This window comes from Gymnodraco acuticeps, unplaced genomic scaffold (assembly GCF_902827175.1).
Source record: "Gymnodraco acuticeps unplaced genomic scaffold, fGymAcu1.1, whole genome shotgun sequence".
Classification (NCBI taxonomy): domain Eukaryota; kingdom Metazoa; phylum Chordata; class Actinopteri; order Perciformes; family Bathydraconidae; genus Gymnodraco; species Gymnodraco acuticeps.
In genome coordinates this window covers 1,731,839-1,759,285 of record NW_022992053.1, presented here as the reverse complement: position 1 = coordinate 1,759,285, position 27,447 = coordinate 1,731,839, and the positions used below count along the sequence as shown (strand labels likewise).

At 42.4% G+C, this 27,447-nt stretch overlaps 1 protein-coding gene across 7 annotated transcripts in view; it reads left to right on the top strand.

Annotated features, from left to right (window-relative positions):
- The window catches only part of LOC117536941 (nck-associated protein 5-like), a 184,621-nt gene extending 157,684 nt beyond the window's left edge, over positions 1–26,937 (top strand). For 2 of the 7 annotated variants that reach the window (XM_034202038.1, XM_034202040.1), the window contains 7 exons: positions 841–1,017; positions 1,175–4,083; positions 4,448–4,562; positions 5,603–5,705; positions 14,041–14,427; positions 21,319–21,414; positions 23,257–26,937. In XM_034202038.1, coding sequence (XP_034057929.1) covers positions 841–1,017; positions 1,175–4,083; positions 4,448–4,562; positions 5,603–5,705; positions 14,041–14,427; positions 21,319–21,414; positions 23,257–23,258 — 3,789 coding nt within the window. In that variant the 3' untranslated portion in view covers positions 23,259–26,937. Of the gene's footprint in view, positions 1–840; positions 1,018–1,174; positions 4,084–4,447; positions 4,563–5,602; positions 5,706–5,845; positions 6,860–14,040; positions 14,428–21,318; positions 21,415–23,256 lie in introns of those variants that run through there. The other 5 variants (XM_034202039.1, XM_034202042.1, XM_034202041.1 and 2 more) reach the window with 5 other exon arrangements.
- Positions 26,938–27,447: the final 510 nt, after the last annotated feature.

Sequence of the window (27,447 nt, the reverse complement as noted above, 5' to 3'; positions counted from 1 at the left end):
TGTAAATGGTTATTTTGAGTTGGTAGACCAACTCTAAAGCATTACGCTCATAACGTTTTCAACCCTAACATATTTTGCGTGAGTCATGTAAGAAGAGAACCAGCAGTTTAAAATGTCTCATGGACTGGCTCCTGATAAGTTATCATGGAACACCTGCAAAACCAGAGAAACATGAAAACACATTATTTTACAATAGAAGCCATCTGACAAGTGGCCTTAGGTTGTAAAGAGACATGTATCCAGGATAGGGACTTTTTGAGATGTCTGACAGACACAAACGGAGATAGGACATTATCTTTGGTTCAAGGTTCAATTATTGTCATTGTGAATTGATATCAACAGTGTTCCACAATGAAATGCAGGAAGAAGAGTAATGTGTATATCACTCGGACTGCAAAGACAATCTATCAAATATAATGTCAGGAATTGGGTACATGAACAAACATTGAATTCACTGGTATGAATGTGAGCCATAATCATAATCTTTGTCAGTACTGAGCAATCAAGTTGTATATAGGGAGGTGTGTGGCGCAGTGGATAGAGCCTAGGTGTTGGGACCAGGGGGTCACAGGTTCAAACCCCACTGCAGTCAGCATGTCGTTGTGTCCCTGAGACACTTCACCCCAAATTGCTCCTGTGGGGATTGTCCACAGTGTTGAGTATGTAAGTCGCTTTGGATAAAAGCGTCTAACAAGTGACATGTAATGTAAATCAGTCTTTTATTAGCCTGCAACAAAGACATTACATTTTGTATAGACTAAAGTTTTTGCTTCTTCATCTATTTCTCTATAGTTTTTCTTTCATTTCTGTTGATTCATTATATCATTATTTATTTTCCAGGAGGTCCAAAGGAATGGAAAAGCGGGTGTTCCTGCAGGGCGGTGGCCTAGCCTGCTGAGTCTCACCTGCCCGCGCAGCAGCGGCAGCAGTGGCAGTGAGCTGTCTCTGTCCAGTGCTTGTAGTGAATACTCCAGTGGCTCCCACACCTGGGCGGAGGGGCGGGGATTCTCCAAACAGGTAGGTGTCAATCATCTCCATTTCCTCTTCTTTTGAGTTAAATTGTAAGCTGTTTGTGAAAGTAAAATCGTTGTTATGTCTTTATGGTAATTTAATAAAAACAACGAACCATCTGTAAATGTCATATTAATTATGTAAAATATGTCTTGTATTGCAGTGTGCCACAAGCCGGGACAAAAGGATGAGCACGGGTTCAGTTTCAAGTAATCACTCTGCACCCATCGAGCAGACAGACCTGGGATGGAAGGAAGGCCACATTCTGAAAGGCCTAAAGCATCTCCAGATGTGCAGCTCCAAAGAGGCATCCTCAGCTGCAACTGTGCAACACTGCAAAGACTGCATGATCTCCAACGAGGGCATATACTCATTTGGTTTCAAGTGTGGCCAACAAGGGAGTACTGCCAAGCAGGTAGCCCCTACAAATCAACCTTTGAAGGCTGGAGCAGGGACTGCTGCCCTCGACTCTGATGATGCAGATGATGACTCAACTAAATTACAAAGTTGTCAATCCCATGACCAACCAACAAGAGAGCTTGTTTGCTTGGATAAACTGGATGTAGCAAGAGATAATGACAACAATTTCCAAGAAGAACCTGTAAAACTTGCAGGGGATTCTGGTCCTTTTCCTTCCCCTGTCACAGACAACTTCTTATTTTTGGACGACCCCACAGTAAAACCTGGCATAAGCCCAACCACTAGCTTCACGCATTTGGAAGAAAAAAACAAAGACTCAATAGAAAAACAAAAACCTTCAGGCATGAAGTTAAGTGACAAAAACAATAACCAGGAAAGGTCTACTGACCGTAAATCCAGACTTGATCATGTCAAAAAACAACAGAGTAGACTTGTACTTACACAAGTTGAAGCTGGGAAGAATGAAGTGAGCTCTTCTATTCAGCATTTTGCAACTAAAGCTCTGAGCTGTGTGAACGTAGCCAGACAGCGTAGCTCCTCTATGGAGGTTCCTCACTGCAGAGACCATGCAAATCAAGCTGGCTGTGAAAACCAGAACCACACCATCTCAGAATCTTCACAGAGGAAACCCAAACCTCAGCTTTGTGACTCCGCAAGAAAGGCTTTTATTCTGCGGAGCAAGAGTGCGGATGGAGGGAAAGAACAAACTAAGCAAACACATTCACCTCTCCACCAGAAGCTTATTAAGGGCCACAGGTCCAAAGGACAATCAAACCCTCCTGGACACAGTGTTCCTAGCAAAAGGACAGATCTCAGCAATACAAATTCTTCGAGCAAGGGATCCCTATGTCAAGATGAGAAAGAGGAGGAAGTTGCGGTATCAGCAAATTCCAAGTCTATAAAGAGTGTGCGCTCTCCGCTTGCTTCCCCTGTGAAACATTCAAAGGCATTTAAGCCTCCAGGCAACAATGAATGTTCAAAGAGCCCAAATAAATCACCTTTGCAAATCAATAGACTTCAATCAAACAATGAGCCTGTAGAAGAGAGCATCTATGACAACTTACCTTGCTCTCCACGAAAACAGCGACGCAAAGACCAGCACTGTGATAGTACCCGTTCAGAAATTAGGTCCCCATTCCTACCGCCACCCCCAGGTCGAACAACTTCTCTAGTCCTTAGGCCAAGTAGTGACAGCTTACTTAAAGCAACATCTGCAGGTCAGCCTCAAAGCTCTACAACTGGGAAGACAACATCCAACGTCACGAAGCAACAATCAAATATTTCTTCAATTTCACAGCTGCAACTATCCAACACTACAAAGGACAATCAACATGCAGCCCCACTATTGAGCACTGACGGTAAGTCAACGAAGGATATTCCTGCCAAAGTTTACCCTACCAACTCATCCAAGATGCCCCCTGTCCCAGCTCGAGAGTCTTCAGAGTTAGTCCAGCTCTCTATGGACAGAACTGCCATATGCCATATTGAACATGGTGCTCCCAATATATTTCCAACTCAAAGCATATTACAGAGATCCCAACAGAGCATTAGTGAGCCAAAACTTTCAGAATTCTTGCCTCAGGCATATTCTAATGTTTACTACCATGGGGTTGCCAATAATCATCAAGGTCCCAACTCCAATGCTGTCAAAATGGCTCTTCCTGCTAATGCTAGATCTCATGAGGCTATTGCTGGACAGGAAACTGGTACCTTCCTATCTTTTGGAAGACATAACAAAGATGACATTAACTCTACTGCAAAAAGTATCCATACCTTTCAGACTTTTACATGTGATCCCCAGATGAAACATGAATGTGGAGCTCATGATAAAGTCCGGCGGAAGATTGAGACCCGCTGTAACTCGCTGGATTCTGAACCCCCAGTTCAACCTGTTGCCTCAGACAGCGGTGTGATGTTAGATTGGGGATTTGATGAGGAAGGTTGGCTGTTTAAACGGTCTGTGTCTGTATCAACCAGACCTCCCCTTAAGCCAGTAATGGGCATGAATGGGGCTAAGGCTCGTAGCCAGAGCTTTGGTGCACGCTACATGGACAGGCCAAGTTTCAACAGATCTGGTAAGGTCCGTACCCAGATCAAAACACACTCAGGGAGCTCCTTGAACTCTCTAAGTGATGTCCTTCCAGGAAGTATGAGCTGCTCCAGCAGCTACCATTGTCCAATGAACAGATCTCTTTTAAACAATTTCTTGATTGAAGAGGGACTGACAACCCCTTCACATTTGGGCTCCTCTACTGAAAGACTTCAGAGTCTTAAACACCAACGAGAGCAAGTTAGACGCCTTCAGATTGAGCAACAGTTTTCGAGCGCCTTTGGCGAGCCAGTTTCTGAAGAACCAGAGGGGCAGAGTACTATAACAACAATCGAAGAAAAAGTGATGCTGGGCATAGAAGAGAACTTGCACAAGACTCATGAGCAGGAGAGAACCACTGAAGTGAAACAAAAATCTGGCTCAACCTTGGCTAATTGGTTTGGTTTTCGTAAGAGTAAGCTTCCTGCTCCAAGCTGTAAAAAGACTGATCCACCAAAAGTAAAAGAGGAAAAGAGGGAGCAAAAGATGACATCACTTCTGGGAGGAAAGCAGTCAAAGTCTGACAAAAAGAAAGACAGAAGAAAAAGTGATGGAAAAGAGTGGTAAGAAATGCATTAAATCGGTAATGATGCCATCTTGTGACTATGTTGTACTTAACACAATACCAGTACAATAACTCTTTGAAATCGTTATTGTCATTTACGTTTTAACTTAACATTTGACCATTATTTTGTGTTTCAGCAGACGTCTTCATAGCTCATTTATAACTAAGTCATCTATGGTCTCTGATGCCTTCTGTCATTGTTATCAAGTACTCTTTGACTCTGTCAGTCTCCATAGCCCATTTGAGATTCATGTAATACAGAGGATTATAGAGATGTAGGGTCATTTTTCAGCTGAATCATTCCGGGCATGTTGATTCAGAGGACCTCTGTAGCGATCTGTTAACAAAGCATTTTCTTTCAGCTCTGTGGGGATAAGAGAGTCTCATGATGCAGTTCGGGCATGCATCTCAACGCCATGCCCAGGAATGTCCCTGAGTGAGATACAAGGACACACTGACATCATTGGGGACCCGAAGGTAAATCAAATCCTTACCTAATACAAAATGGGCAGTTATTTTATTCACAAAATGTATTCATATGAAATTGTATACAAACCCTGTTTTATGTAAAGCATGTTTGTTAGAGTAATATGACATTACTGCAATTGCACCAGAAAGAAGCATCAAAAACAAAAACATACCCAGAGAAAAGGAAGATATTATTTTGGAAATGCACTTTTCCCAAAACTGAAAGGAAAGACATAGAGTGGAATCAAATGAAAACAGACAAACACTACACGACTGTCTTAACAACTAAGATGCACTTCAGGCTAATTCCACCATCTGTCCCTCAAATTGTGTGACACACAGTTTCATCATTTTGGGATTTAGTTACCAAACCTTATTTCAAAAATCTTTACATTGTATCACTGTGTTGATCGTGTAACCATTAGCGCCCATTTTTTTATCCAAAGAAAATATCAACAATCAGAATCAGAATACCTTAATTAGTCCCACAGAGGGGAAATGTACATTGTTACAGCAGAACAAAACTAAAGACAGCTTAGTGTTACCTAAGTAGCATGCATAAAACAAAATATTAAAGATTAAAAAAATATATAATAAAAAAAGTTACACAATTTACAAAAAACACATCCTGTAACAGTTCTGAGGATTTAGCAGCCAGGTATATATCGCACAGTTATTAACGGCCTATATATATATATATATATTGCACATAGTTGGTGGTTAACAACAAGAAGTGTTGACAAGTCAACCATCAGCTTTCAGGTATAGGCAGACGCAATATGCTGTAGTCTGTGTATGTATGTGATGACTTTTAGAAGTTAAAAACCTGTTAGACTGTGTATATAAATGCATCCAAGGAGGACCACTAACAATTGAGTAATACATGTAGAGCATGTACAGTGCCAATCAAATGAGGGAAACTGACAAACAATTGATGTGTCGCCGACCTGGGTTGGCATTCGAACTGAGAAACAAACAATGATACTTTACATGTAGAAGTATGAATGAACATGTCTGTAACTTCTTGTCTTTCCTCCTACAAATTCAAGATGCAGGTGATGAACATTAGAGCCGCTAATGAAAATGGATCCACAGTGAAGAGCTCCAACCAGGATGCTGTAATAGGTCAGATTCTTCTATTCTATTCTCTGTGTAAGACTTCAAAACATTCCTTACAGTCAATGAAACGTTTTGGATCCCCTGAAAAACAAAACTTACTAAGCTAACAATGTTAGCTCTGTCAATTTTAGCATGCTAGCCTTAAGGTTTTATCTGTGCTTACCATTTTACAGTTTGCAGGAAGAAGTGAAGACCAAATATGAAAGATATGTGTAAGTCATAAACATGATGAATATGCTTTAAGCAGTCGAACAAACATGCAAAGGTGTGTGCTTTTTCCTCCATATTTGTGTTCATTTGATTTGTTCTACCTCTACATTTGTTTATTATTTGGGTGGCAGTTTGAAATAGGGCAAATCCAACCATTTCACCGTGGTTGTATTTCACAGATTGCCTGAATGGAGATATTGTATCTTTGATCATCATCTTCACAGATGCATGCACTGACAATGTGCCAAAGGGTCATTCCAATCCTCGTTGAATTGGAATGACCCTTTGGATCCATTTGGGGGTTCAGGCTACTTCCATTCGTTGTTGTGTGGACCACAGTGATGTGTGAAGATAGAATGGATTGGTCCAGCATTGACTTCCTATAATAATAATAATAATAATAACTTTAATTTATATAGCGCCTTTCATTAACCTTTAATTAGGTCGCTTAACAAGAAACATATAAGGACAAAACATAAAGACATAAAACAGGGGGCAGAAATGGAAGTGTCACATTGCAGGGGGGGGGGAGTGAGTTATTGTTGGAAGGCTTTGTTTCTATAGATAAGATAAGATAAGATGGACCTTTATTAATCCCTGTGGGGAAATTCAGTAGTTCAAACAGCAACAGGGTGAGAGTGAAAAACAGGACAGCGCAGATTCACTCAGGTTAACACAATTAAAGATCAAATCAAAGATAAAAATGTAAATGATGAAAAACTATGAAATAAGAAATGAATTAAAATGGGCATATATACATATTGGGTCATATACATAGATATATTTAAATGAATATGTGGAAACAGTATGTATTTATGTCCAGTTTGTGTCACATAGTTGACTTATTGCACTTGTTGTGCAGCCTGAGGGCTACAGGCACAAAGGCCTGTCCGAGGCGCTTGGTGCTATGTCGAGGAGGGATGAGTCTGAGGCTGAATGTGCTCCTCATCTTCACTAGCTCTGCAGGGAGGGATGAGTCTGAGGCTGAATGTGCTCCTCATCTTCACTAGCTCTGCAGGGAGGGGGTGGGAGGGGTTCTCTAGAGTTGTGTAGTCATAGGATCAAGGTTCAAGGCTTGTATTTGTCATACGTACATGTGTAGTTATGTCGATGAAAATCTTAGATCACAACAGTGCAACACAATAAAACAGAAAAATCTGAAAAAGTAGTGCAAGTAATACAAAAAAGAAAATAGTAAAGTAGGGAAATAGTGAAATAGTGATTGGAATATGATATATTAGATACATAATTTGTAAGTTGCAGCCAGATGAATATTATGGATGTTCTTTCAAAAGTGTGGGATGAAGCTGTCTCTGAGTCTGGTGGCTTTAGTCCTGATGCTGCGGTACCGCCTGCCAGACGGCTGCAGACTGAACAGTTTGAGGCTGGGGTGATGGGGGTCTTTGATAATCCTGAGGGCTTTCTTCCTGAGCCGCTGGGAGTAAAGGTCCTCCATGGATGGCAGCTCCGTCCTGGTGATGTTCTCTGCAGTTTTCACCACCCTCTGTAAAGCCTTATGATTGAGGGCGGTGCAGCTGCCGTACCAGGCCGTGATGCAGCCAGTCAGGATACTCTCTATGGTGCACCTGTAGAAGGTCAGGATGCTCTCTATAGTGCACCTGTAGAAGGTCAGGATCCTCTCTATGGTGCACCTGTAGAGCAGGGGTGGGGAACCTCCGGCCTCCGGGCCGTATACGGACCGCGGGACCATTTGGTACGGCCCTCGAGGTAATTTATAAACACACGCAAAAAAAAGAAGAAATCTAGACCTTAAAAGAATTAAACAAGTGAGTACCTGTTTTTTCTGGCCAAGGTCAGGGTCCTTGAACACAACACGAGCCTAACATGTCATCACGTGGTATATGTCTCGCCTGACAGGGGTGCATTTCTGCCGGAGAGCACCAGAACGTCGCTCGGCACTTCACAAATTGCAGTACCGATAAGGAGCCGTACACATGCCACAGTTTTTGCGTGGCTGTGTCTTTAGTTGAAAGCCCAGTGGCGATCTGTTCATCTGTCATACTGATCATACAGTCAATAACTTTGTTGTTATTAGCATCTGGTTAGCTAGCTATGCTAACGAATATAAGAAGCTTTTTCTACAACCAGTGAGGTAAAGGCACATCTTTATATGATCATTATAGTTATCAAAAAATAAGAGAATAAAGTAAACAGGTATAAAATACTATATGACAATAAAAAAAGTTGTTATTAATAAAGAAGAATACAGTTTAAAAGGGGAGTGATTTGTAAAATATCCATAAAGAAATATAAATCTTCTTCCAGTTCTGTTTCATATGGGTGTTGAGAGATGTATCCATAGATCTCTTCATGTTGCTCTCAAAGTGCACCAGATTGATGCTTTCAACTTCAATATTTAAAAAAAAATCTTCTCGGGGGAGCATGCCCCCGGACCCCCCTAGAGGAGGTGAGGACCTAGAGGAGGTGAGGACCCCCCTAGAGGAGGTGAGGACCCCCACCACTTAAATCATGTCCACATGGATAGGAAACTAAATACATTTGCACACATCTTGTGTCCATATCTTTCTGTTTGGTGGTCATGCCACAACCGTGCACGTGCATCATGGTAAGATATCTGGGTTAAGAGGTTGCTTTTTCTTTGCACAGCATGAAAGAAAGGCCAAATGAATGGGCTGTGATCTTAGTATTTTTAAGCAGAGGTCAATCATGTGTACGGCCCTCAGAGGATGTTGAAAACAATTTAAATGGCCCTTGAGAGGAAAAAGGTTCCTCACCCCTGCTGTAGAGAGTCAATATACTCTCTGTGGTGCACCTGTAGAAGGTCAGGATGCTCTCTATGGTGCACCTGTAGAAGGTCAGGATCCTCTCTATGGTGCACCTGTAGAAGGTCAGGATGCTCTCTATGGTGCACCTGTAGAAGGTCAGGATCCTCTCTATGCTGTACCTGTAGAAGGTCAGGATCCTCTCTATGGAGCACCTGTAGAAGGTCAGGATCCTCTCTATGGAGCACCTGTAGAAGGTCAGGATGCTCTCTAGGGTGCACCTGTAGAAGGTCAGGATCCTCTCTATGGAGCACCTGTAGAAGGTCAGGATGCTCTCTATGGAGCACCTGTAGAAGGTCAGGATGCTCTCTATGGAGCACCTGTAGAAGGTCAGGATGCTCTCTATGGAGCACCTGTAGAAGGTCAGGATGCTCTCTATGGTGCACCTGTAGAAGTTGCAGAGTATCCTGGAGTCCATGTTGAACCTCCTCAGCCTGCGGAGGAAGAAGAGCCGCTGTCGAGCTTTTCTGGTGATGGCGGTGGTGTGAAGAGTCCATGTCAGGTCCTCAGTGATGAGTCCATGTCAGGTCCTCAGTGATGTGGACACAGAGGAATCTGAAGCTGCTGACTCTCTCCACCGTAGTCGCATTGATGGCGATGGGGGCGTGTCCCTCTCCCTGCTGCTTCTTGTAATCCACAATCAGCTCCTTGGTTTTGCTGACGTTGAGATGGAGGTTGTTATCCTGGCACCAAGATGTCAGGGTTTCGAACTCCTCTCTGTACGCCGTCTTGTCGCCGTCGGCAGTGGCGTCCCAAGACACTCTGGGGGCCCAGGCAGAAGAGACATGCCACCCAACACATCAAGCACAACCGACAGCACCCCCCCCACACCCACCCGGAGCGGAGTGGAACGGAGAAACTGTTTCCCGACATGTTTCATGTTGTCGTTGCGGTGGACCTTTTTAATCGACCTTATTACCTTGGTAGATCTAGAGGTGGTAATCTAGTCCAAAGAAGAAAGACATAGGCTGTGGTAGAACAATCTTAGAGGCTTAGGATGTTTCTTTATTGTTAAATAACCGGAAAGTATCTTCCTGGCAGCCATGATAAGAGTTGGTCATATTGTGTTAATGCTTAAGCCTGCATCACACTGTCCCGAAATTGACACCAGATGGACACGCAATAAAGGAAATGTTCAAATTCGGCTCTGAGTGTAACAACATCGGGCCATTCGTGAAGGCATCTTAAGCCATCGTATAACCGCCGGTGGAGTTTCTTAGGCTCCGGCAGCAACTTCGTGAGCAGTGGCAAAATCGTTGGCATGCCAAAAATATTGCCGAAAGACCTTGCGAAGGTTCATTTTTGTGTTGAATTTGTGTGTCCATGTTGCCCTTCGTAAGGCCATTGTGAGGGCATCTTGTCAAATCGTGTCATCTTCGTCTTTACTTCGTGTGATCATCGGTGCCATCGGGCATTTTTCGCTTCACGAAGACAATACCAAGGAAACAAGAAGCTGCCCGATTGTCTTAGGAAGGCAACATGACTACGTGAAGCCCTCACAATGCCGTCGTGTAGCCATCGTGTTATAGTACGATGACATCGAGATGGGACCACGGTGTCGGCAAAGACAGCCGAATTTGAGTAGCTCAAGCATTTCCCATGTGTCATGGTAACGTAGACATATAAAAGGCTATCGCTTCTCTGGTTGTTTTATTGCACAACAAAATCATGTAAACATTATGTAAATAACCCAATTTGTGTTCTGTGAAACTGAAAAGGATATTACATTGTTGTTGTTACTTTCGTTGCAGTTGTATGTCTTAAATGTAATTTAGGTTAACTTCCTGTTTCATTTAGATGCTTTTATTTTGAAGGCAAGTTTACGCTGTTGACAGGACGTTGTTGTTGCTATCAACATGCCTTTGTGTGTGGTTCGGGTGCCATTGTGTGGCCTTCTGTAGGCATCGTACTTGCTTCGGCTGTTGCTTGGCTGTTGACCAAGTTCGGGGGCCATCTTCGTGCGAAATTCACAATTCCATATTCGTGTGTCCATCTGGTGTCAATTTCGGGACAGTGTGACGCCAGCCCTAGAAAGGTGCTTCAATGCTAACCTTCTTATCTCCTTTAGTGTAAAGTACTGTGAAATGTCCTTTACCTGAGGAAAAAGCCAAATTTGAAGCAATGGACCATTTGTTCATACTGAAAAATAAACTATCAACATGATCGAAATAGGGACGCAGATTTAGTCTGTTCATAAATGCATACACATTGGACTTTATGTGGATAAAGAAGAGGGGTTATGAGGGTGAGCTTTAGCAACAATTCTCAATGAAACAACCATCTTTGGAAAGTTGAACTGTTACCACATCAACACATCCACCACAGAATGGGAGAGATGAAACCCTCTTTAATGGTCACACATGCAGAGCACAGCACACACAGTGAAATGTGTTCTCTGCATTTAACCAATCCTAGTACCAGGGGCAGTGGGCAGCTATTGCACAGCGCCCGGGATGCAATGGGAGTTGGGGGGTTGTCCGGTGCCTTGCTCAAGGGCACCACGGCATGGCAGGAGGTGGACTGGGACCTCTCCAAGTGCTAGTCCACACTCCATATGACTGAGCCACTGCCATCGTATAATTAGCACCGCTGTAATCTTTGTGGGAAATCTGTAAGGAAAATAAAGGAATATCAGAGCTCAGCCATAGAGTGAAACTAGACAGGAAGTACAACTTTAGTTGCTCCTGATGTCATTGCGGCCACTTGCTAAATTAAAACAGCAGCAGATAAACTCTCCACATTGCTCAGGTAAAGGGCTTTTGACAGACACTGCTGAAACGTTATTGGTCAGAGTGACACCATCAGCAAGGCGCTGGAAATATCAAGCGTGTTAGATACCGGTGGGGGGACTGCCCTCAGGGGTTAATCACCTCATTAAAATGTCAGCACTGCACCGGCTAAGCACGCTCCAAGAGTGAATGAACTGTCCCCCCTGCTGGGAGCTGATTAACCATCAGACTGAACAGAAACTTGATGGGCTTCGTGCTGAGTTGAACAAGTAGTTTTAAACTTGATGCTTTAAAATAAGGTGAGCAAAACGGAAACCTATAATAAAATTATAATAATGATATAAAACCTGTGGTAATTATGTATTGTCAAATCACAATAACTTATTCTTCTTCTCTTCTGTTTTAAAGTGCAACTACTTGAATCTCGAAAGAGGAGACATTGATAGTTTATATGTTCTGGTGCAATGATGGCACCCATCAGAACATCGTTGCCTGCCCTAAATGAGCAAATAATCATTTTCATGTACCATATCAAAAGAGTAATTTCAAATAGATGAATCAGCGTTGTCACCGTTTCATTACAGGGTGATGGGTGCACTGACTGACGGCCGGACAGCAGTGACACCTCTCAACCCGCATTAGCTTCTTAGCTAAGGTCTTCTTCTCATCTATAGTAATGGACACGTCTTGTGTTGGACCATAAGCTCTATCAATGAGCCTGCAACACAAAATGCTAATGTCGGTTTGCAGACTTAACAGTTGCTTATCTAAAGGTGCTTTGAACAGCTTAAAAACATACCTGCAAAGGTTTAGATGCTTAAGGCTGAATCTGTATTCACAACACGCTGTCGCATTGTGTGCTGCCAGCTGATACCAGCCCAGGTTAGTTTACCTTATTTCTCTATGGTCCTACCAGATCAGCTTTCAAACCACTGGCCATATACAACACCAGAAGAAGTGTTGACTTGGGACATGGAGACAGTTATTGATTGAGCTTGGTACAACAGAGGAAGGATGTGAAGCTCACACATGTTCAATGTTTGTTTAAACCAATCAATGCTCAGCCTGTGTGATGCTGCTTTCAGGCAACACTGTATCACAGTGCTCCTTAACTTCCAACTCACCAAACTAATCAATAACGTCTGTTCTATGTCTTCTCAATTCAATTAATTGTTCTTGTTTACAACAGTTAAAAACAGACACTTGTGCTGCTTAAGTGCTGCTTAACTTACAATTACCTTTATACATGGAATCTGTAAAGATGTTATTAAAATGTTGTTCTTACACTGTGATATTGATTATTTTACTTAAGTAAAAGAGTAGGAATACATTTCCATGACAAAAAATACCTTTAACTTTATTCATAATTTGTTCCCACTATCCTAATTCTCTGGTAATTTCACACATTTGGAAAAACTCAATTATTTTGAGCAATCCAGACAAAGAAGAATGTTGCCGAAAGTAAGAGGGGCGTGAAGTCTCATGGGAGCACGCCTTAATTAATAAAGGGGAGCAGCTGTTGCCTTGCTCCTGCCTGAGATGCCTGCAGGTTCCTGCCACAGGGTTCATATTAAACATGAACAGCTAGTGGATATATTTTCTTATTTAGATTCAGATAGATGGCTGCTGTGATCCATCTTGTTTTTTTATTATTTCTGCTCTTTTTTATTTCTGCTCGGTTTTTAAAGTTGCTGAACAGCAATGTGAATTACACATCACATATTTGAAATGCAGAGCTGTAGTTGTATCAGTGTAACTCTAATTGTAGTTTTGCAGGCACTATGTCAGACTTTTTCATTGATGTTGAGAAACATCACATAAAACATGACCGCTTGTGTTTGAGTTGTGTTTGATGTGTTGCTAATACAAATACACACATTTGAAGTGTATTTAAGTTTCATTTCATATGGCATTTCTCACATTTCATATTCACAGTGTGATCAATGCATGCTACTACTCACCCATCTGTAGTCGAAAGCAGTGGTTTAAGTGGGCTTGATTTGAAAGTGGCTGAGTCATGCTGTGTGACAGAGCTATGTGTATGTGGTAATGAACTGAGTCATTACCCAGCCGCACACTTATGTGTAATTACATTGTACTGAACCAGAATATTTCAATTTGGCTTGCAATAGGAAACTATTGACAAGTGAATGGAGAATAAATAAGAGAACAGACTAACCATCTGTTGGATGTCTGCTTCAAAAATGAATGAAACACAGCACTAGAATCAGCTGTTAACAGAGGATAATATGGCAGGAATAAGAAGGAGGCATGACAGAAAAACAATCACATAGTCCCGCAGAGAGAGCCCTTATTATTGACGTAAAGCTGCCCTCATTTGATAATTTCACTGATTCAAATCTTCAGTTTTCATTTCAAGGACTTTATTTATCAGAGTGAGTAAAAATCGATTATTCACGTGGAAAATCTTTACACACATATTTCCTGAAGACAACAGTGCAGAGTTACAGCACAAGATATAGATTAGTAACCAACTATTATTATTTTGTGTTAGTATATTTTAAAGGTTTCTTTAGCTCCACTTCAACCATGGTTACCCTGCTGTGTCATTTCTGTTGTTTCCCTCTCTCTCCTGAGCCGCTTCGCTGTCCTCCCTGTGCCCAGGCTCAGGCTGCAAGATGCGGACATTGGACAGTGGGATCGGGACCATCCCCCTTCCTGAATCCTGCTCCTTCTTCTCCTCCATCCTGCAACTCCTCCCTAAGTCCTCCTCAACCCCAGACCAGTCCCTCAGTCCTCCCAGTATCCCCGGCTCCTCCAGCAAGGATGTGTCTCCTTCCCCTTTACCCCGCTGGAGAATACCCTCCGGTTTTAAGGACAGCAGCCATGCAGGGGGGCCAAACTCCTTCTCCAGCTCCTCCATGACCCATATCCACTCAGTGCCTTTCCCCACTGTGGCCTTCCTCCAGCCCATCCAACCCCAGTCTCAACCCATTGTGACGTGTTCCAGTGTGTGTGATACCCAGAGCAGGCTGCCCAGACCCCCCCCAGGTACAGTAACGCCCCCAGTGTAGACTGCAGGGGTCCAGAGGACGCTTCAAGGGGATTCTCCTACTAGTTTTCTGGAGAAGGGTTATTTTTATAAACAAAATTAGGCAGTGTAAAATATTTTCGTATGGCAACTAAAACTATATTTACAAAAATTGAAATGAACATATATACAAAAACAACCATAAACGAAATAACACTAACTAACAAATGCAAAGTAACTTAAACTAAACTAAAATGAATGTAAAACGTTCTAATTGTCTAAAGTAATGATAACACTTGAATGTGAAAAGGTCTCCTAAGGCAAGGAGTAGGATTTTCCTAAAAAGAATGTATAGTGTGTGGGTCTCTGCAGATACCCTGCTGCCCCTATGTTGCTGCTTGTGATGTTTCTGGACACCAACCTCTATTAAAAACCAACAACATGATGCTAGATTGTGAGCATCATCAAATCTGCAAATCTGGCAGTAAAAGTACATAAAAAACACAAACATCTCTAGGTGAAACTTTAGTTACTATAGGTTTCTTTTCCCACTTTAGTTACTATAGGTACTTTTCCCACTTTAGTTCAATAAAACTCTTTAGTTCTCATGAACTAAGTACAGATCGCGTTCACACCGGAATAAGTCCCTGGGGGAGGATTAGGCAAATTAAGCCGCTGACGTCACTTCTTCTTCTTCTGCTTTGGGTTTACTGGCAGGCCGCAAACAACTTCACGGCGTATACTGCCGCCCAAAGTCCCCGGCCGGAAGTCCCCGGAGTTGGGGACTGGCTTCAGTAGAAGCTGCTGGGACTCCCAGCAGCTTCTACTGAAGCCTTCCGAGTAAATCGCCAGAACGCCGACACCTCCTCATCTCCACCGCTCCCATGTTTTATTTTGTGTTGCCACTCTCTGCGTTTCTACGCTGGGCTAATGCTAATAATGCTAATGCGAGGATAATAAAATGGCGGCTTCACAAAACGTTTTGGCAGTTTTACGGGGCGTGGTTTGCATTCCGCCCAGCCAATTAGAAATAGGAACCTTTTTCTCCCACGAAAGTACCTGCTCTCTAAAAAGGGGTAAAAAGGTTCTCATGAACTAATTTTAGTTCCGGCTCTTTTTGGTGTGAACGCAACATTTCGGAACTATATCGGAACTAAAGTGGAAAAAGTACTGCGGTGTGAAAGCGCCTTATGATGTCCATAAATTGATACATTAGTTTTAAAGTGGGGTTTTGCTCAGTGTATATGCTGCTTCTGAAAACACTTTGGAGTTTCCAATAAGGACATATTCAGTGAAAGTTATGCTTGGGTGTTCATTATTCATGTATCCATCAAGGAGATGTTTAAGAGGCATTCTCACAAAATTCATTTCACGAACATCCACTGCTTTCACGCTTCCTGCTTTAGTTTAACAAGTGTGTCACTTAAAGGAGCACATATGTTTATATATATATCCACACGTAATAGACTACCGGAAGCAGCATTGATCATTCCAATAACCCGAGCCTCCACACTGACAGGCCTGCTTATTATGCTTCTCACACAGCATGTGCCAACATGTATTTTATGTTTGGTGGTTCAGAGGGGAGGGTTCTCCGCCAAACATAACATATACGCACAGAAAAAAAGAGAAGCTTTTACGCCTGTCAAGCTTTCCAGTCTAACACGGTGCATAAGCAGTATTGAAAACAACGCAATCTTTCAGGGTTAGGTTCATCTAATATAATAAAGGTATGGTGGCCCTGAAGTGCAAGTCAAAACAGCGTTTCAGGAAACACCACAGCATTTCAGGAAACACCACAGCATTTCAGAAAATGCTACAGCGTTTCACAAAACACCACAGCATTTCAACTTATACGGAAAGGGTATTCCTTTAGGGAGAACACTTCTTGAATGTGATTGGACAGAGCCAGCCAGAGAAGCACTGCTGTGATTGGTTGTTTTTGCTGCCAGTCATGAAATTACGCTTCGTGATTGGTCAGCACCCAACAGCGCAACATGTCCCGAAACATCAGCCATTTAGCTGTTATCACTCAGAGCTCACAGCTCCTCATATCTGTTCAGAAACTGGACAAAAGTTAAACAAGTACAAACCACAGACTGTCTGTGTCATGGCGAATACAGTCGCTGCTTTATTTATGTCTGTATAGGCCGTTGTTGTGAGTGTGGACGGAGCAGCTACAGGTTAGTTTATCCTGATGGATCCGATCTCCATTCAGAAAACACGCATTTTAAAGGTTTTCGCCTGCCGTCTGTCTGCAGACTTGTCAAAGCGTTAATTCATGGTTTTTACTAACTGGTATCAGTATGTTGTTTCTTCGGCATCATTTTGAAACGTGTATTACATTTAAATCACGGACAAATATGTTCATTTTGTTGTAGTCTACCATAAAATGTACATGGTGTAACAGGACTGGGCAGAGTTCAAATCCAAAAAAGGCTTTATTGCTATCAAAATCCAAAAATACCTTCCATTAAACAAAGGCCACTAACCGATTTACCAGCTTACAAAAACGTTTCCTTACACTGGGAGCCTCCTGCTCCCTCCATGTGCCACACACAACTGAGCAACTCTGTGTGCTTTGTCTCTCTTGAGGGAGTGATTAGCACCAGGTGTGAGGTCTCCACACCTGCTCCCAATACTGCTAATTGAAAGAGGGTGGAGCACTGCTGCAAGCCTTATGAGATGGCTATCCCATGAGTAACTGTGGATAACAACGTCATCTAAATAGGCAGCTGCATACTCACGATGTGGCCTCAGGACCTTGTCCATCAGTCTCTGGAACGTGGCTGGTGCTCCATGAAGCCCGAAGCGAAGCACAGTATATTGGTACAGCCCTGTGGGGGTGGTGAAGGCCGTCTTCTCTCTTGAGGCTGCTTCAAGTGGGACCTGCCAATACCCTTTCGTCAAGTCCAGAGTGCTGATATACCTGGCTTCCCCTAGCCGATCAATCAGCTCATCTATCCTGGGCATAGGATACGCATCAAACTTGGAGATTTCATTCAATTTTCTGAAATCATTACAGAACCTGTTGGTATTGTTTGGCTTAGGAACCAGAACGACAGGGCTGGTCCACTCACTGTGAGATTCTTCAATCACCCCCATAGCCAGCATTTTCTACACTTCATGCTCAATGGCCGCCCGTCTTGCCTCCGGCACCCGGTAGGGCCGCATCTTTACCTTTTGGCCCGGCTCTGTGTGGATTTGATGTTCCACCATCGTTGTACGTCCAGGTCGTAGTGAGAACACATCCAAACTCTGCTGAACCAGTTCCTTGGTTTGCTGTAACTGAGCTTTGGATAGCCCTGGACCGTATTCAACTTCGGCCACCTCATTGTCTACTCCTGGAACTGGTTTTCCTTCTATTTCCGTAACATTGCTGCGTGCATGCAACAGATTGGGGTCTTCCATCTGGGCGGTCCCGATTTGGCCCTTCAAACTTGGAAGCAATGAGACTTCCCCCTCCTCATCACCTGTGCTTATGTCTCCAGGGAAAGCAACAAAAGGGTTATCATTTGCCTCGTCTGCACTGGTTGCCTCTCTCCTCCTCCGGCACAGCACACACAACTTTGGGGGACTGCTGAGGAGAAGTACCCTGGGTGGCAATATGTCCTTTCCCTCGTTTTCTTTTGGCACGCTTGGGCTTTTTGGGACTCACCTCCTTCTGGTGCCGCAGGCGCTTGTATAGTGGGCAGTCTCGCCCCACCAAGACTGGGACTGGTAGGGAAGGAACCACCCCCACTTTCAGCTTACAGCTGCCTTTAACCGTGGTAAGGTGGATGAAGCATGTGGGGTATAATTTAGTGTCCCCATGGACACAGGAGACGGGCACAGTCTCTTCGGATGGCAAATGGTCGAGGAGGTGGGGTTGAATGAGGGACACCACACTTCCTGAGTCCACTAGCGCCTCTGCATCTTTTCCATTTACTTTGACTGGTATCATTTGAGCCAGGGAGCTTTCCTGTACCCAGCAAGAGTCAAGAAGGTGGCAGGGCCTTGCACCAGATGAGTGGGCGGTCGGCATTAGCTCATCCTTCCCTGGGCAGTCCCAGGAAATGTGGCCTGTCTCCCCACACTGGTAGCAACGCGGTTGGCCCTCTGGCAGGTAGGACTGTCGTCGCCTTACCTCTTCTGGTTCCCATCGCGGTTCTCGTGCCCGTCTAGTCCTTGATGCTTCCCCACTGACTTTCTGGCCCCACTCGGTGTCTGGTCGTGTGGACTTAAGCAGGTCCGCTGTGGCCACGTGGCTCTCCACTAGGTTAACCAACTCATCCAGACTGGCTGGATTCTGCTGGCTTGTCATTTTCTTGATCTCATAGGACAGAGACCAAATGTATTTGTCCATCATTATCCTCTCTAAAACACTTAACTTTTCAGGGTTGCATGTCAGCCAGGCTCTGGTTACCCGGGCTAGGTCATACATCTGGGCCCTGGCTGACAACTCTGGCTTGTATTTCCAGTCATGGAACCGCTGGGCTCTTGTTGCTAAGCTGTAGCCATACCTCGCCAGGATTTCCCTCTTCAAGACGACGTAATCCTTTGCTTGGTCAGGAGGGAGGTCGAAGTAAGCTTGCTGTGCCGGGCCCAGGAGGAACGGTCCAACCAGATCAAACCAGGAGTCCCTTGGCCAGACCTCTCTTTCAGCAGTGCGCTCAAAGGCTGTTAAGTAGGCCTCTATCTCATCACTCTGTCATTTTGGGGATGAATCGTCCTGCACGGCTGCACGGTTGCTCCCCTCTGGATAGGAGAGGCTGCTGTTAGGCATTTTTGGACCTCCACATGGAGAAGCGCATTCTGTTTCCGCTGCTCCTGTATCATCTCCCGTTGCAGAGTCTGCTGCTCAGTAGAAATGTGCACCAAATCTCTTAGTACATCCTCCATCTTAAAAATGCAAAAAACTTTCTTTCTTTTTTTTTGTGCAACTTTTTGACTGCAACACCACCACTAGAGTCCTTATGCCTGCATCCTCCACCAGTGTAACAGGACTGGGCAGATAAAGAGGAAAGTGGTAGTGAAAAAAAAGGCTTTATTGCTATCAAACTCCAAAAATACCTTCCATTAAACAAAGGCTAACGTTGCCGGGCCGCTAACCGACTTACCAGCTTACAAAAATTTTCCTTACACTGGGAGCCTCCTGCTCCCTCCATGTGCCACACACAACTGAGCAACTCTGTGTGCTTTGTCTCCCTTGAGGTAGTGATTAGCACCAGGTGTGAGGTCTCCACACCTGCTCCCAATACTGCTAATTGAAAGAGGGTTGAGAATGTAGGTGCCTCCCACTACCCTGCCTCTCAGACCCTTACAATGGATATAAGCCCCGAATATTCACATCGCTCTAATCGCTCGAGTTTCAGGTTTCACCGCAGCTGTGTTAACTCCTGTCATTCAAACAAGACGCGCTGGAGAGGGGGCGGGGCTTATATCCATGCAAATACTTTGGTAGATACTAACTACAACAACATTAACATATGTTACCGTGATTTAATTGTAATACACATTTCAAAATAATGCCGAAGTAACAACATACTGATACCGGTTAGTAAAAACCATGAATTAATGCTGTGGTGCAGACAGACGGCAGGCGAAAAAGCTTTTAAAATGCGTGTTTTCTGAATGGAGATCGGATCCATCAGGATAAACCAACCTGTAGCTGCTCCGTCCAAACTCACAGACATACGTCATACAGACATAAATGAAGCAGCGACTGTATTCACCATGACACAGACAGTCTGTGGTTTGTTCATGTTTAACTTGTGTCCAGTTTCTGAACAGATATGAGGAGATGTGAGCTCTGAGTGCTAACAGCTAACGGCTGATGTGTTGGGACATGTTGCGCTGTCGGGTGCTGACCAATCACGAAGCGTAATTTCTTGACTGGCAGAAAAAACAACCAATCACAGCAGTGCTTCTCTGACTGGCTCTGTCCAATCACAAACAAGAAGTGTTCTCCCTAAAGGAATACCCTTTCCGTATAAGTTGAAATGCTGTGGTGTTTTGTGAAATGCTGTGGTGTTTCCTGAAATGCTGTGGTGTTTCCTGAAATGCTGTGGTGTTTCCTGAAATGCTGTGGTGTTTCCTGAAATGCTGTAGTGTTTCCTGAAATGCTGTGGTGTTTCCTGAAATGCTGTGGCGTTTCCTGAAATGCTGTTTTGACTTGCACTTCAGGGCCACCGTAAATAAGAGCCGGACAGAGCCGCTAACGTTAGCCTAACTCAGATACCAGAACCCAGGACTAGCTCCATGCAATGGGGAATAATGTGCTTTGAAGGGGCCTTTTATTTTAACCCAACAGATCCTGAAATTATAACTAGTCACCTGATGAAATGCCTCTTGTCCTTGAAAGTAACGCAAGGTTAGGCTACTGCTTATAGTAAGCTAATTAGTCCGATGTGCTCGTTTTTGCCACCTTGACTTAAATCCTTGTACCTCCTGTTTTTGGTTTTTAGTAAAGGCTACATATGAAAACATGACAACTCTTTAGATGTACAACTGCAATGTTATTCCTAAGCAGTTTAAATTGCAAACCCCACATCTCCTGAGGGACACTTCTTCTTACACACCATGAACACTTTTAGTTGTTCAATGTTATTTATCTCCACATTAACTCAATATCCAGCAAACAAAACTCTGGTTTCATTCTCAGTGTTTCAGTTCAGGAAGGCTGTTGTCTCTTAAAGGTCAGAAGTACAAATTAGTCATCTTTCAAGATGTGAGCCAATGCTCCTTGGTGTTCAGATCTCCTGCCACTTTGATTCAGAAGTCTGGTTTGACTTTGAAGATGTTGGATGTTGGCCTGTCAGTGTCACTCTGTTCTCCTAACTCCACATTTGAGTCCTCTACTTGACATATCAGAGAATAGAGTGTGATTGCTGAGAAAACCTCTGAAGTTAGTTTAATCCTGTGTTTTCCAGGTGGGATGGAACCAAAGAAGTTGACCTATATCAAATCCAAAACCCGAGCCACTTCGAGCCAACAGAAAGAGCAGACAAGACTTCAGCTCGCCAACTGTAAGGCATAATGGAGCAATACCCACACCCACAAAATCATCAATTATTCAATGTTTGAAGAAAACTTGCATGCCCTCACAATGAGAGAAAAAACAAACAGCTGAAAGAAAATCCTCAACAACTTGGAACATTAGCAAAACTATATCGAAAAAAAGACTTTGATGATATGATTATCATGAATTAGCTGTGTAAGACATTGTAAACATATGTTTTGATATAGTTTTACTATTGTTAAACCGATCCCTATTTACTTAAATTCATTAATAGACCTGTCTCCATTTCTCGATTCTGTGTTCAATGTGAAGCAGACAAGAAATGTTTCTTGGAGAATTCAAAGTCACACGGGTTGAGTAATTGATAAAACAGATGATCATTATGTGGTCAAAGTATTACACATTTGTAAATAAAATAAAACATAACACCTGTTGTATTCTGTGTCCACTTAACCACAGTGCACATTGTCATTCTCTTACTTTACTGTCATGTGTAGAGAAGGTTCATCTTGATTTGATACAAAAATCACCTCTGAAAGGTGAAGTAACATTATGTTGCCTTTAGGTATAATCCTTTAATTAAAACCGTTTAACAGATATACACTCTTCCACACTTTAATTTTCCATACCATATAACAACACTTCACAGTATCCATGGTTAGAATCCATATTATATGAAACAGACCTGGTTAACTCACGTGGGAAACTTGTGTTGAAAGTGATGTAACTTCACATCAACATGCAGGGCAGCAGGTTTCTTCAAATATCATCGCTGCCCACTGAAATCAAATCCCAAGTGGTCTGTTTCTATTTGCATTTAAACCACAGTTGCTTGTGCACTATGATTGGATTATGTTAAATATAACACCAACAACACTTTAATACTATTGAAATCACTGAAATGTGAGGTGGTCTGCAGTCACCTGAAAGAGTTGCTGACTATCTTTGAATACATTAGGCGCGTTCACACCGCAGTACTTTTCCCACTTTAGTTCCGATATAGTTCAAAATGTCGCGTTCACACCAAAAAGAGCCGCAACTAAAATGTGTTCATCAGAACCTTTTCACCCCCTTTTCCGTCCCTGCTAGAGAGCAGGGGCTTTCGTCGGAGAAAAAGGTTCCTATGTCTGATTGGCTGGGCGGATTGCAAACCACGCCCCGTAAAACTCCCAAAAAGTTTTGTGAAGCCGCCATTTTATTATCCTCGCATTAGCATTATTAGCATTAGCCCAGCGCAGAAACGCAGAGAGACTAACTTATGGCAACACAAAAGAAAACATGGGAGCGGAGGAGATGAGGAGGTGTCGGCGTTCTGGCGATTTACTCGAAAGGCTTCAGTAGAAGCTGCTGGGAGTCCCAGCAGCTTCTACTGAAGCCAGTCCCCAACTCCGGGGACTTCCGGCGGGGTCTTGGGGCGGCAGTATACGCCGTGAAGTTGTTTGCGGCCTGCTCGTAAACCCAAAGCAGAAGAAGAAGAAGTGACGTCAGCGGCTTCATTTGCCTAATCCTCCTTTATATACAGTCTATGATCCTCCCCCAGGGACTCATTCCGGTGTGAACGCGATCTGTTCATACATTAGTTCATGTACTTAGTTAAAGCATTCTGATGAACTAAAGTGGGAAAGTATTGCGGTGTGAACGCGCCTATTGGTTGTCTATGTGCAGGTTCTTGGGATATAAACTGAGGAATTGTATTGCAATATGCGATTAAGCCATTTCTGTAGAAATAAACACAATAATGTTGCATGTTAATCATTTTTATAATTTGCATGAAAGACGTTTATTTTAGATGTTGTTGGCATGGTAACTTGCTGGTGGATCTCACTCTGCTCTACATTTTCCATTTCAGAGTTCACAAAGCTGACTGAGTCTACCTGAAGCAACGAATCAATCGGATTTCTCACTCTAACACATATGGAGGATCCCTGAATCCCAAAGTTTGGACAGTGTGTCTCTGTATCAGGATGAAACACTCAGAGCTGGACAACCAGTGAGCTTGGCATCGAGGGCTTCCACCTGTGCTCATTGTGGGGCTGAGATACTGAGTACCATTTCAGGTGTTTTGGAGGTTTCCAGCTCATTGACATCAGCTGTGAGCTGCTGATAGAGTTTCATAATGTACAGCTCTGCTGAGTCACAGGACTGGAGTTAAACAGGCGTGGTTATTTTACCTGACATTTTATTCTCTATTTTTAACTCTAAGAAGTAACATTTTGCAAAAACATCAAAATGCCAGGCTTCTTTTTTATTGTTAATATGAGTTTAGCTATTGTAGCCTTTTCATAGCTCACTATAATCATCATGTAGACCCCGTTTAAGCTAATGTTTGACACCATTAGCATGTTTACAATGCAAACAACATAAGTTGTTAGCTAGCATAGCTTCCTCTGCTAACTGTTCAACCCAGTCTCGCGGCATTTCGTGATATAGTCACGACATTTCATCTATTGATTCGTGTTCACCAACCCGGTCGGGTCTTGGAAGACCGGAAGCTGTGTGGTTCATAAAAACATGTTCTTACTCAATATCAAGCCACGATTATTGTTTTTATTTTTAAATCGTATAATGTCGGACTTTTTTTGCAGTTCGTGAAGAAAAGAAATAGGGCTCAGAGCCTCAGAATACTGAAATCTGTATGTTGTTGGTGAACACGAATCAATAGTTTAAATGTTGTGACTATATCACAAAATGCCGTGAGACTGGGTTGAATTGTTGGTGGTTTCTGCCACAATGCTGAAGGACCGGACAAACTTAACCACTAAACTTAGACAACACACACATTACTGCAAACTGTTATATCTGCTTCTCTAGTGTGGTGGTGAAAACTGTACCTATAATAACAATTGTACAATAGTTACCATATGTGTACAATCATTTGACCGACTTACATGCTTTCAATACAGCACACACTTAACTGCCAAAAGTAACACAATGATCATTTTACCATTTTGTGAACCTGATTAGTTGCTCCAGTGAGGAAGGAGTTCAACATCTGGCAGCGCCGTGTTTTCATCAAGTTTGGCCCAAAGAAGACAGAGCAAATACTAAGCTTAAACATTGCTGCAGCTTCACAGCTAACATTTTAGCAAATAATGACCCACTTATGTATCCAGCAGACAAGAAAATCCTATTTCAACTAGTTTTAGCAAATGTACACATCCAATAGAGTCTTTATCCTGTTAGCTGTTTTGAACACATTTGGATGGCTTTATCTTACTTTGCATCTGTACAGCCAAAACAATGAGCTAGGATATGATGATATGAAGCTTAATTTGATTTCACATTTGTTTACTCAAATAATTGGTAAATTCAGGCTTAAAATTGAAAAGTGTTCACAAGTGCAAGAAATTCACCTCCAGACCTCCATGTTGGCACCAGCTCTGCTCACTTTGTAGAATAATAATGGAAATGAAAGACCTGCACCAAAATCCTGCTCAAGAAAGATTAGTCATCATATTCATTCTCCAGCCAATCACAGTCAATGTGAAGATCTAATCCTGCTTCACATCTTATAAATACCTAAAGCTACTAAAAACTCACACATATTTCACTCGTCTTTTTTTCATGGAACCCGATAAACTCAACAAACTATGGTTTCCATCCTGAAGACCCTATATGTACAGCACTAACTACTGATTGCCATTCATGAACTCTTAACCTGACTTAGCAATGTGAATCTTTAAAGTGTGCACTATCTGGTTGGAAACTTTTTTTATTGTCACAATGTTAATATCAACTTGCATGCAACCACCCTCTGGACTTATTCTAACCACAGATATCCATCTTATAGAGAGAGTTTCATCACAAGAGGTTTAACTTGGTGTCCACTGCTTTTTTTCCCCACATTGAAATCTCTCATAACAAAAGCAAAGGTCTTCTACACTGAGTCTGATACGGAGGCCCTGAGAGGAAAGAGAGGAAAAAATAATTCTGTTAATCCATTTTATAAGTTTTATCTAATTGGTTGTCGCTTCTGTGCTTATGACTGAAGAACATTTGGCAATACAAGGGTTTGTGAAGACAATCTTTCTTTATGCCTGGATTGTATTCTCCGAAGAGGTGTGGGGAAAGGGTTTTGCGTGGAGTTTTTCGAAATTACCTTTATTTCATCTTTGAAAACATTTGGGGGAAAAAATGTGGGCATGTGAAAGTAAGTTATTGCTTCTTGTTGAGATATTAATAAATTATGGTTATTAATGTATCCCAATAACAATCGAAAATAAAAGATTTCCAACTTAGATAGATTATACTGGCAAAATAGTTCACGTAAACAAAGGAGGAACAAAATTATAGATCAGTCTTAGAAATATGATCAGCAGGATTCGTTTTCCTCTCAGGGCTTCGTGGTCTGACTATCGAGTCTCAAATGACGTTATACAGGTTTCACACTCTGAAAAGAGTGCACATCACATCTTGTAATGAAACTCTTCAAATGTAAACTGCGTTCTGTATTTTGTACACGTTTCCACAGTTATGACATCAGGACAGTGAGTTGTGCATGTTACCTTAGTTAGAAAGCACCCGGTAGGCCCATTGTTGTGCTAGCTCAGGGAAAGTCTATTTACTGTCTCTGATAGATGCTGTGGATTTATTAAGTAAACCTCAACTTTAACATGTTCAGTCATTGTACTGCAGCCAGTGGACACACCACATTTCACTGCTTTAAAGATATCAATATTTTCCTCTTGTTTGTTTTTGTCTGTACATTTAACCATATAATATCTCACCAGTTTATCTCTATTATGTATGCCGTGTCTTTTACTGTAATGTTATTGGTGTTTTGAATGCATACCGACATATTCGACAGTTTTAGCTGCTTTGCGATGTTTCCCCTCACACCTTCACACGCTCCTTGCATTTTCATGCATAAATGTTTGCCAAAATGCATATTGCCAAAATCTGCTCTGAGCTAATCACATATACAGAATAATAAATGCAACTGAATCTACATATCAGACTCGTCATGGTGACTATAGCCATAATGTTTTGAAACACTGGAGACAGTTTACACTTGATGTAGAACTATGGAGCACTGTAAGGTTGCACAATATCATTAGTCATGTCATCTTACTCTATTTACCTCTTAAACCTTTACTCACTTGCTACATGTCAATGTTGAAGGTGATTTTTGTTGAGTTAAATGAAATATGTAGCGTACACAGGTGAGACGAGGCGTTTATGGATCAGGGATTGGCTGTACTGATACGGGTAGATGGAGCATGGTGTCTGTGTTTCTAAAAAGGCTCACATAATAAAGAGCCTCACCCTCACAAGAGTATTGTATTTTTCTAACATTTACTCTCAAGCTCAGTATTTGTATTCAGCACCAATGAGTGTAATTTACCATTTATTGCACATATTGTTACTCACTATGACAGGTATTCTCCCCAATAATAACAGTGATGTTTTTGTGTGACAGTCACCTTACAGTACCAATTGAGAATTGTATATTACTGATATTCTTTGTTTTATGTAAAAGATGAAATAAAAAATATAAAATAAAATTAACTATTTCAATACTTACATTAAAGATGCTGACTTGTGTTTGACTGAATTCAGATGGCTGTAGATACTCAGGGGTTTATGTTAGCAGGAGACAGTATGAAAGATGGAAGAGCTCCAGATCACTGGCTCCACTTGCATTTCAATCTTTGTGACAATAACAAATGGTTTTTTTCCCCAATAAAAAATGTAAGTAAACTGTTAGCAGAATACCAAACAACATGTCTGGGGCAGTGGATCACATTCTCTCAAACTGGAAATACTCCGGCTGGGCTTCAGGCAGTGTTGTCAGATTCTGTACAACATAAATCTTAAAAAACAAGAATGAAGAATTAAGAATGCTTCTTTTGAAAATGGACATCAATGTATTTCATCAACTGGTGTGAGATTGATAGAATGAAGGACAAACGTTATGGAGTGTGGAGTGTGTGTATGAACACACTCAGTCACTGGGGGGCTCCTGTCCGGAGGTCCTGATAGTTAAAGAACATTTTACTAACTAAAGCTCATAGTCTGAGTATGGGTTTTCCCAACACCA